This window comes from Diceros bicornis, chromosome 8 (genome assembly GCF_020826845.1).
Source record: "Diceros bicornis minor isolate mBicDic1 chromosome 8, mDicBic1.mat.cur, whole genome shotgun sequence".
In the NCBI taxonomy this organism is placed as follows: domain Eukaryota; kingdom Metazoa; phylum Chordata; class Mammalia; order Perissodactyla; family Rhinocerotidae; genus Diceros; species Diceros bicornis.
This window is the reverse complement of record NC_080747.1, coordinates 70,414,678-70,427,021: the sequence shown is the minus strand read 5'-3', so window position 1 is coordinate 70,427,021 and position 12,344 is coordinate 70,414,678. Positions and strand designations below refer to the sequence as shown.

The window sequence follows — 12,344 nt, the reverse complement described above, 5'->3', positions numbered from 1 at the left end:
GTTGCTAAGTGACTGGACGATATAGTGATCTCTGAATTTATTCTTCTCATTATATTGTTAGATTTTTCCACATCACTTAAGGGATGGATTTGTTCGTGTAAGTTCAGCACCTCTCCAGGATTCAAGTTGACATTTCACCTAATTAATAGCCTCTATTGACCTGGTTATTCTGGGAAGGCATAATTAAAGCAAGAATGCTACTAGTTCAGTGGAATTAAGATTTCATTTTGCCTTTTAAATTAATTGCCCAAAGGTTTATTCTTTTTTCTTGCTTAGGGCATATTATTACACCCATCTGTGTTAACATAAACATATTTTTAGAAGTCCATTCTTAGAAAAATTAAAAGGTTACTCTAATAGAAAATTTTGAACTTTGAGGATTTAAAAATAAACCCATATATATGTACAATATTTTAATTTAGCAGGAATGCCTTAAAGGCACTAATTTTGGCCTTTTATCTTTGATTTGTTCACTTTTATACATGGAGTCCCCAGTATAGCACCTGACATAGAGTGGATACTGAATATATATATAGATATATACATTTTTCATTAAATCCATGTGATGGGAATTTGAATTTTCTTTTTAAAATGAGGTTAATATTAACAATGGTTGTACATATTATAAGTAACTCTGACTAAAAGTCAAGTGCTTTTGTGTGCACCTTTATTACTACTTTACTCTTTGGGACTTATAGTCTGTATGTATTTATCCTCTGTGATGTGAAATATTATTTATTTATCTATCAGATTGTGTATATAAAAACACGTATATAGCACTTGCTTTGAAAAAGGCACTATACTCTATGCTTTACAAATATTATGTTATTAATGCAGAATCACTAAGGAAAAAAACACTATCTTTTCTCACTGGTAACTATTTAGAAAAAAAGACCACGTGTGATTCACACACACACATACCTAGAAATGATGACGGATGTGTGGAGCGTGAGGATGTCAGGTGCTGAGTGTTCTTTTTGTGTGTGTGAGGAAGATCAGCCCTGAGCTAACATCCATGCCAATCCTCCTCTTTTTGCTGAGGAAGACCGGCCTTGAGCTAATGTCTATTACCAATCCTCCTCCTTTTTTTCCCTTTTTCTCCCCAAAGCCCCAGTAGATAGTTGTATGTCATAGCTGCACATCCTTCTAGTTGCTGTATGTGGGACGCCGCCTCAGGACGGCCGGACAAGCAGTGCGTCCGTGAGCGCCCGATCTGAACTGGGCTGTCAGTAGCAGAGCATGAGCACTTAACCGCTAAGCCACAGGGCTGGCCCCAGGTGCTGAGTATTCTGAGTGTGGAATGATGGCCGTGGTGGTGGTAGATACATAGGGTTTCATGCAATAACTCAGGAGCTGAGTTTTACACCTCTCCATATTTAGGTGGCAAATGTCTTGAGAAATGTTAAAGAAAAAGATATAACTTGGCAAAGAATAGTGGTATAAATATTTCACCTGGGCAAAATACATTTTGTGAAGGATAGTGAGATCTGAACTAGTGGTGTCTGTTAAACCCTTTAGAACCAATTCAAGAAATAGTTTATTAATTTTATAAAATATAAGGGTGATGAAAAAGTCCTCTATGTTAATGTAATTCTGTACAGGATATTTTAGAAAAATAAGTAAAATATCTGAGTCTAGGTTCAGGCCCCCTATACGTGAATTTTAGGACAATTAGAAGAGAAAATAATCAGTTCCTAAGAGGACATTTCTAATATATTTAAAATGTTTGCTGACCAACGTTTTGAGAAATTTAATCTGTTTACTGCATAGCATTTGGGACATTTGGATTTGAGTCCTTATTGCCTCACTGAAGAGATATATGAATTTGGAAGATTTCCTAACCATTTACCATTAGGCCTCAAGTTTCTCATCTATGAAAAGAAATTGCTTAGATGCTTCCTATGTTTGTTTTCAGTTCAAAAGCTTTGCATCTGTTATTTTACCATACACTGTAATAACATTTTTCTTATTAAAAAGATGTAGTCTTCATTGTAAAACTGGAAAATACGTAAAAGCACAAAGCAATAAATATGTGCACATTTCTATCTCTATAAAACTATATTCATATCTATTTAGTTTTTAAAAGATTGGGGACATATTGTAATACATTTTTGTTATGTTTTTCCACTTTACAATATATTGTGAATATTTATCGATGTTACAATTTATAAATAGCTAAATGGAATTGTGTTATTTGCCTTTACAATAATTATTTTATTAATCCATTTTTACTGAACATTTAGTTTTCCAATTATTTTACTATAAATAACGCTGTGGTGAACATTCTTATAGATGAATCTTTGTACAGATATTTGACTATATCTTTAGCATAAATTCTTAAGTGTGGAAATATTTAAATTTTAAATGTGTTTTAAGCAATCGAATGCTTTGTTGTCAAGCTACCCCCAAAACTCTGTAAAAATTTTTTCTTTCAATGTATTAATTCATTCAACAAATACTAATTTAGTGCTTATTTTATGTTGGGTAGACATGAATGAAGTAGGTATTGGAGAAATGGATGTCTGGGAGGAAGATAGCAGGCAGGGTAGGTCTGTTTCTCTGCATTGAATATTAATTATCAAAAAACTCCAACAATTTGATAAGTAAAATAGTATATTATTTTTATTTCTTTGCTATTAAGCTGAAAACCTTTTTTTATTACTTTGATGGCCATTTTGTATTGGGACTATTTTGTTGTACTGACTACCTTGCTTGGTGTCTGTGTTCCTCCTTGATGAAGGAGGAAGGTGAACTTAATGTAAATTAGTTCTCTTCCAACTGGTTACAAATCATACTGTTTTTGTCATCAAAATTAGAATTTTTCTCATCAAACTTAGAGAACTATATTTTCCATTATATATTGGTGATAAACCAATCTTTTTCTGTTTGTATGCTTTATTGTTTTCATCAAGTTGGTTCTATTTTGTGTTTTAAATCAACTTATTTTTAAAGTACCATTTTTCCTACTTTAATATTTTATTTTATACCCATCAGTCTTCCTTCAGTCCAGTCTTTCTTATATGGAGTTTCTGACTCTTCTCTCTAGTTGCTTTAAAGATTTTATCACTGTTTTGGCTGTTCTACAGTTCTTCATACTATTTCTAGGCACGGATTTATTCTTATCTATACTGCTAAGGACTTCATTATGTTTTTCAGCTATTTAGGAGAATTCACTGTCATTATCACTTCGAATATTGCCCTTTGCCCGTTCTATTTATTTGCTTTTTTCCTGGAACTTCCATTATATTTATTTTGGACCTTGTTATTCTATTGTCTATATCTCTCAATCTTTCATATTTTGCATCTCTTTATTATTCTGTGATAAATTCTTGTGAATTTCCTTCCAGTTCATTAGCTCAACTGTTTCTATTTAACCTGTTTAACCTATTAGGCTTTTAGTTTAAAAGCTGGTTTTTCCACGACTTCTATTTAGTTCATTTTCAAATCTATCCCTTTTTTTCTTCTTATCATAGTGATAGCTTATTTTTTATGGCATTTATTCCTTATTCTGATTCCTTAATTATTTTACCCATTCTTACTTATGATCATTCCAATTGTTTTTCATCATGTGAAGTTCTTGTGGTACTAATACTTCTTTTATAGTATCTGATGATTCTCATTGTGTTGTTTACTTTCCTTGTGATATTTCTGGAAATTTGTGATTCATCTTTCAGTTTCTTCTTTCATTTCTGGTATCTGGTAACTTCCAGTGGTGTGCTAGTAAATGTTTAATCACCAGTTCTGTGAAAAAAAGGGCTCTGGTTTGTAGCATTTGCTGGTTTCCGTGGTGTAAATATTCCCACCACAGCCAATTTTAAACTATTGAAGTGGCATCATCAAGCATGGAGTTAGGAAGAGATGAGCACAATCAGCTTTTGGAAGTAACTTCAGAAGACCACTGGCAATTTTCCTTTTTAATGTAAATCCAGCTATCCATTAACAATTTTTTGTTACAGTTTATCCAGCTCATCTAGAGTTTTGTGGTGTTAAGAATTTCCATGTTAGCTAACTCTACCAGGTTTCCAGGACCAGAAGCTATATGCTCAAAATTAAGAAAGCTTAAAAATGTTTGTATGTGTTATAATTCTTGAATTTGTGAATTTCACCATTTCTATATCTCTTATTTTATATGTCCTCTCTCTTAATACTCCACCATATTTCTTATGCATTTGCCTCATTCTCATCTCTTACATTCTGGTCTCTATCTATTGCTTTACTCCTTCTAAACAAGCTTATCAAAGGATTTCTGTGGAAGCAATCATCTTGCTACGTGAACAATATTTTAAGAGATACTTAACTTTTAGGTGTAAACAAGTACAGATTTCTTGGAATGAGATAGTATTTATTAGATACTAAATATTTATTAGAAAGTATTTTGTGTATTTATATGCTTATGATTAGAGACATATTAAATTATTTTTGCTTTTATACTGAAGCTATTGATGTACTTCTAGATGTTCATGGGTAGAGTGCTCTAAATCAGAGGTTGGCAACCTTTTTCTATGAAGGATCAGATGGTAAATACTTTAGGCTTTGAGGACCACATAGTCCCTGTCAGTTACTCAACTCTGCCATTATACTGTGAAAGCAGTGACAGACAATATGTAAACTAATGGATGGCTGTGTTCCAATAAAACCTTATTTATGAAAACAGGTGATGAGTTGAATTTGGTCCATTAGGCCACAATTTGTTGATCCCTGCTTTAAATGATAGTCCATGGACCTAACGATTTAATAATATCTTAAAGTGAGCATATGCACAGTTCTTAATAGAAAATTAAATTTAGTTCCATTTTCTATTTCAGGACTCAAAAATATAATTACTAGTTTCAAGGTATATTTACTTTTTGTTTGTTTTTTTTTCTTTGCACAAAGTTGGGAGAATCCTCTTGGGCATAGAAGAGGCAGAGTGTTTTTGGTTTTTTTTTTAATTAACAATGACCTTGTATTTTAATATTGTACATCTGCTTGTAGGCTGTTAAGAGAGTCATTTGTAATAAATCTGATATGTAATAAATTAAAAAATTATTTATAGATAATGAGTTTGTTGTGTACCAATTCAACTTGGAAACTGCTGGACCTTAAAAGTTTTTGGTAATCACTAGTTCTTTTGGTTTTCCCACACATATATTGCGTTTCAGTGACAAACCATGGGAGCCTGGAGCTGCCCAGAACAATTTGATTTTTGCTTCTGTGAAGCTTCTCAAACCTCCTGTGGTTTAGTTGGCACATCTCTCATAGAAAAGAATTTAAGTATTGATCTAAGCTATTAAAACACATCATAGTCACATTCTTTTATAGCAGCTGCTGTGCACCAGTTCAGCCTAATAAATTCTTAAGTGTGTCTCATTCATACAACTTAGCCTACTGCTTTGCTCGGAGTAACCATTAACTCATATAGGCATGTAATGAGCAGAAGCTCAGTATAGTACACAGCAAGGAATGCACATATGGGGCTTTTCCCAGAAGAACCACCAGTAATTGAAAGCACTAAACTCTCCAAATTATCTTCCCCTCCCTTTTCAAGCTACTCACGGGTCCTATATTGCACCGAGATATTGTCACTAATTCCATTTTAGACTAACATCGAGATAATGCCCTGGCCGTTTATGTTTTTTCTATGCAATGGTGCAAAATGCTGTCTGCCACGCTATCAGAAAATATAATTACCAAACGAGTTTTCTGTAATTCATTGGGATTATTATACTGAACATTCTTTTTCTTTAATGTCCCTTTGTAGAACGAGAAGTTCCTGCAGTGACTTAGTGATTTAGTCATGGTCCTACATTTGGAGTCTTTATAATGCAAAGCAGGAAAGGTCAGGAGGCTTGCTTTTCATAGCAAGATTATTCATTCATTAAAAATTAAAATACATTGTTCATTTCAGGTGGTGGGCTGGATATTATTATTTCCCACACGCTCAGTTCAGCAGTAAAGAACCAAAACAGCCCTGCTGGGTAGCATTTCTGAGGTCATCCGTGCCAGATTCTTTCATACTTCTACCACTGCAAACTCCTCATTTCTAATTTGTTAGTATCAAATTTATTGAAAATTCACAGGTCTCAATATGAGGAGATAGTGAAAATACTCAGATTTGTGTGGAGAAGAAAAGAAGCGTTTATCATCTGATTCTCTTTTTATTTGATAAACATTTACTCGACATGAGCTATGTACTAAGAATAGTGCCGGTCCCTGGGGTCGTGAACATGAATAAAATATAATCACTTTTCCCGAGAAGGTCATAATGTAGTATGGAACAGACGTATGAGAAAACAGTTACAATATTATAAGATATTCGTAATGAAAGCATGAGCCAAGTTCTGTGAGAAGACTGAGGAAAAGACTGAAGAGTGGCTGGGAGAACATTTCCCCATTAATGCATGCTACAAGATAACAAGACAAGGGAACAACATATTTTAAATACTGGAAATGAGCAGTTGGAAAATGGAAATAAAATAAAAATACCATTTATAATAACATTAAAAACATAAGAGCTTAAGAATAAACTCAAAGAAAGGTGTGAAAGGACTATACAGAGAAAATATGTGAATAAATATAAAACATTTTTCTTTGTAATTCCTTAATTTTTTAAAAATGGAATTGCCAATTTAAAGCAAAAATAATAGCAATGTGTTGTGGAGTTCATAAAATATGTTAAAATATATGACAACAATAGCTCAAAGGACTAGAGGGGAAAACTGAAATATACCATTGTAAGTTCCTTAAACTATATGTGAAGTGGAATAATATTATTTGAAGCTAGATGACTAAAAATTAAAAATGCAGGTAGTAAAATCTAGAACAACCACTATAAAAAGAAGACAAAGTTTAACTAATAAGTTGTTAGGTAAAATAAAATGGAAAACAAAATGGAACTCAATTCTTCCAAAAAAGGCTGAGAAGTAGGAAAAAATGGAATAAAGAACACAGGGGTAAAATACAAAGCAAACAGTACAATGGTAGACAAACTCAACAATATTCATGATTACTTTAATGTAAATGGACTAAATACATCTGTTAAAAGGCAGAGATCATCAGCATCTCATCAGTTCTGTTCAACATAGTACTGGAGCAGGGCAATTAGGTAAGAAAAAGCAGACTGGAAAGGAAAAAGGAAAAGCTGTCTTCACTTGCAGACAACTTTTCTGTGTATAAGGAAAAACCTAAACAATCCACAAAATATTTACTGGATTTAGTTAGTAAATTTAGCAATGTTGTAGAATACAAGGTCATTTACAAAAATCAACTTTATTTTTAGAAATGAACATTTGGGAAACAGAAATTTAAAATATACCATTTATGTTAGCATCAGAAAATATAAATGCTAAAGAATGAACTTAAAGAAAAACTTGTAAGGTCTATACACTGTAAACTACAAAACATTCCTGAGATAAATTAGAGAGAACTAAAGTAAATGGACAAATAATGCTGTGAGTATGGATAAAAACACTCAATATTGTTAGCATACGTGTTCTTCCCAATGTGATCTATAGCTCTAATGCAATCCCAATAAAAATTGCAGAAGGGTTTTTTCTTTTTCCTAAATGTCAGGCTGATTTTAAACTTCACGTGGAAATCCAAAGACCTACAATAGTTCCCCAAATAAAAAGAAAAAAAATTTAGAGGACTTACTTAATTTCAAGACTTATTATAAAGCTACAGTAATCAAGACAGGATGGTATTGGGGTAAAGATAGACAGCAGATCAGTGGAATGGAATAGAGTCCTAAAATAGACCCACACTTGTACAGCCAAAGGATTTTTTTCACCAAGGCAGCAAGGCAACTCAATATGGAAAGGAAAGTCTTTTCACCAAGGATGCTTGAGTAGCTGGCTATCCATAAGGAAAAAAATGAACCTCAACATACACATCACACCATGGATTAAAATTAATTGGAGTTGGATCATAGACCAAAAAGTAAAATTAACAATGTAAAGCTTCAAGAAGAAAATGTGGAAGAATATCTTCATGAACTTGGTGTGCGCAAAGATTCCTTGATAGAACCAAGAAAGCACTAATAATAAAAGGAAAGTAAATGATAAAATAAATTACATGAAAATTAAATATTACTCATTAGAAGACAGCATTCCTAAGCTAAATATGCAAGCTACAAAATGAAAGAAAATATTCATAATACACATATCTGGCAGAAATCTTTTATCTGAAATAGTTAAGAATTTCTACAATTTGTAATAGAAAGACAAACAACTCTCTACCCGTACCCACAGTCTACTACCAGATGGGCAAAACACTTGAAAAGGCACTTCACAAAAGAAGATGAATGGCCAATAAACATATGAAAAAAGTTCTCAACATCATTAGCCGTCAGGGAAATAAAAAATAAAACCATAACAAAGTATTATCAAACAGCTACTAAAATATTAAAATTTAGAAAACTGACACCACCAAATGTTGGCAGGGATGTAACGCAACTGAGTTTTCATATATTGCTGCAGGGGATAGACAATGTGTCTGGCAGTTTTTCATAGATTAAACATATTTCTCATCTCATGATCTAACAATTCCTTCACTTGGTATTTTTCCCAAGAGAAATGAAAACATATTTATGCAAAAATACATGCACATAAGTGGTCATAGCAGCATTATTAATAATATCTAGAAAATGGAAACACCTCAGATGTACTAAAGCAGAATGGATAAACACGCTAGGATACATTTTACTCAGCAATAAAAAGGAACAATTACTGATACTTATGCTAACATGGATGAATACTAAAAGCACGTTGTTGAGCAAAAGCAGCTCAACAAAAAAAGAGTAAATACTGTATGATTTCATTTGTATGAGTTCTAGGACAAGAATAACTAATCTATAGTGAAAGAAGTTAGAACATTGTTTGCCTGGGGGTGGGGAGTATTGTCCAGAAAAGGGCGCAAGGGGTTTTCAGACTATTCTTTATCTTCGTTGGGATGTGAGTTACTCAGAAATGTGCATTTGTCAAAACTCATCAACCCGTACATTTAGGAACTGTCTATTTTGCTGTATGTAAATTATATCTGAATCAAAACTAAATTTAAAATTTTTCTTTACAAATAAGAAATAGTGGTAACTGGCAAAAATTATACATAAATCTCATGGAAATGCAATAAAATAATCTCACATTAAAATTTGAGGAATAAATTGTTTCTTTTGTTGTTGCTTTGTTTTGTTTTTTACTTACTGACTATATTTTAGTAATTTTTTTTCTTATGGAGGATTTACTTTCTCATACAACAGAAAGTCTAGAAGTAGAAAAGTTCCAGAATCTCTTAATTCAGTAGTTTAATGTTGTCATCAAGCACACAATTCCTTCTATCTTCCTGCTTTACACTCCTCAGCGTTTCTCAAGATCATTTCCTACTAGTTGCTATTATGAGTGTTTTGGTTCCAGGCATTTGTGCCTACACAACAATGCCCAGCAAAAGAATGAAGGACCACCAGTTCCTTGTGTCACCTGAAGTTTTTCTGTTATAAAATATTTCAGATATATAAAATAGTATATATTTCATATTGTAGGGTTTAGAGAATAATAATGAAACAAACATGCATGACTCCACTGCCCACCTTGAAGAAGTAGACACAAGATTCCTGGGTCAGGTACAAAAGTCATTATCATATCAATAGCAGTAGCTAGAATGTCAGCATTCATGCCAGTTCCTCGGGCCCCAGTACCCACAGGGTGACTCAAAAAAAGGTCAGGTGACTACTGCATATACAGTGCGTTACATTATAGAAGAGGAACGCCAAGCTTAGGGAAACTAAATCTTTTATAATCGGCAGAAATGATGCCTTTCCCCAGAAGGACACGTTATTATACTGCAGAGTAATCTAACTTGCTCTTTGCTCCAGAGGGAGCTAGTATCTTCTCTTCCAAGGCTGTTTGCTACATAACATCCTTGAGAAGGTAGTCTAGAATAAAGGCAGCCAGTGCTTCTGTTTGCAAGACATGCAGAAATGTGAGAGGCCTAGAGAGAATTGTCTCCCAACAGGATGTGCCCCTGACTCCCATATTTATGACCTATTGTCTTAGCACAATTTAATACATAGTTTCGTCTTTCCCCAAATATCCTCAATGCAGATAATCAGGCTTCCGTATATGCATGTGTCTGTTTATCGCTCTCTATTCTATTAATTGATAAGTCTATCTCTGTGTCAGTCCCACATACCTTTACTTACTATAGCTCTATAATAAATTTTGATCTCTGATAGAGCAATTCCTTCCCCAACCCCCACAGAAAAATACCCACCTTGTTCTTTCTCAGGAATGTCTTATATATTGTCCTTTCCTTCTTCTTCACATTTAAAAATCTGTACCAGTTCCCATGTAAAACATTTTTTCTTGCAATTCAGACCCCCCTTTTGGGATTGTTTTGGTAGCTCCTGAAGATTGTTTAAAATTTCCCCTAGTTAGCTTAATGCAGGTGTCTCCAATGTGACTTCCCACCACAGATATGTTTTAAGCTTTGTTTCCTGTATTCTATATGCTGCTCTTTAAAAACTAAAGTTTCTAGTCTTCAGACATCAACAGATGGCCTGGGGATAGGTCGCAGCTTCAGCTCATTTACTTCTCTGCATGGATCCTTTCACATTGTTTTCAGCCTCTCAGAATTTTTCTTGCTGTTTTTTGGCAGCTCACATATGCATTATAAAAGATATTTTGTGGGCCGGCCCCGTGGCTTAGCGGTTAAGTGCGCGCGCTCCGCTACTGGCGGCCCAGGTTCAGATCCCAGGCGGGCACCGACGCACCGCTTCTCTGGCCATGCTGAGGCCGCGTCCCACATACAGCAACTAGAAGGATGTGCAACTATGACATACAACTATCTACTGGGGCTTTGGGGGAAAAAAAAGGAGGAGGATTGGCAATAGATGTTAGCTCAGAGCCGGTCTTCCTCCACAAAAAGAGGAGGATTAGCAGGGATGTTAGCTCAGGGCTGATCTTCCTCACCAAAAAAAAAAGATATTTTGTGTATTTCATCTAACATTTTTAGGAGTTTTGCATTAAGAGTAGTTTTCAGGATATCTAATCATTTGTATTGCTGGAAATAGAAATCTTGTGTCAATAGTGGTTTTAAAATTGCTTAATCTCACAGAATTGTGTCTTGCACACAATAAACATTCAATAAAACATGCTTAATTGAACTGAACAAGATTTCAGTCCAGTTTCTCTGATGCTGCTTCGTCATTCCCAAATAACCCAGTACCTAATTTGGCATTACCACCATTACATGACTGTTATCCTCTCCTTAAAACTTCGCAAAATTATAAAATATTTCAAACAGAAAATAATATAATTGAAATTTTTGTTCTTACTACCAAGATTAAACCAATGTTAATATAGTCCCAATTTTCTTTAGTCCTGGGTGTATGGTTATATAACAAAGCAACGTACATTATTTTTATATTTAAAAATTTTACAGTAATAATATAGTGATCTTCATAACCTTTTGAAACTTGCTTTTTTTCCCACTCAAACATATTTGAAAAATTTATCTGTGCTGATATGCTAAGCTCTAGTTCAATTATTCCAAGTCCTGTATATAATTCTATTATAAATTACATTTTATTTAATAGTCCCTTTATTCTACAATAAACATCCTTATATGTATATATGCTCTTGAGCATATGTTTGAGATTTTTTAAATTAGATGCCTAGAACTGAAAGTGGTCTATGATAGGATGTACTAAACTTTAACTTATTAGTTATATCTGATTTCTTATATCTAATCTTTATGATTGTGATGACATTGATCATTATAGAAGATAGGACATTTTTACCTTATTTTATGATTTAATATTTACAGTTTGTGAAAAGTACCTAGTACTGGTGTGGATAAGGATTATGCTAAATATATGTTGTGCATGACAACTTGTGTATAATTAAATTGTATTAAAGTTTATAATATTAAATAATGAACAGTTAGGTGATTTGGAAATTCATGCCTCCCTCTTTTTTCTGTAGGTATTTATGAGCCTCCATTTATTGTGCTACTGCAGTGAACCAACCTTGGATGTGAAAATTGCCTTTTGTCAGGTGTGTGTTCCTTACAGGTAAAACAAGGTACAGTATATTCCCTTGTATTTCCATTTTGCCATTCCATCTTGCACATGTTCCACACCAGAGTTAGTATTGATATAATATTAAAAGTAGCTTAGGAAGTAGAAGTGGACACTTAGATGTCTTCCTTTTTTTTCACAGTTCATTTAAGTTCGAACAGGAGTGAAGAAGAGTCTTTCTAATGATTATAAATATAGTATGTAATCACCGTGTAAAGTGATTTCTTACTAGACTTCACTTATACTTAACATTTTTCATATTTCTTTTCAGATCCTTGAAAGGAAACTTTAA

General features: G+C 33.5%; 1 protein-coding gene across 2 annotated transcripts in view; it reads left to right on the top strand.

The window, feature by feature from the left end:
• Positions 1-12,344, top strand: part of MAPK10 (mitogen-activated protein kinase 10) — a 310,127-nt gene that overhangs the window by 137,782 nt on the left and 160,001 nt on the right. For both annotated transcript variants that reach the window (XM_058547445.1, XM_058547444.1), the window contains exon 3: positions 11,958-12,029. In XM_058547445.1, coding sequence (XP_058403428.1) covers positions 11,964-12,029 — 66 coding nt within the window. In that variant the 5' untranslated portion in view covers positions 11,958-11,963. The remainder of the gene's footprint in view (positions 1-11,957; positions 12,030-12,344) is intronic.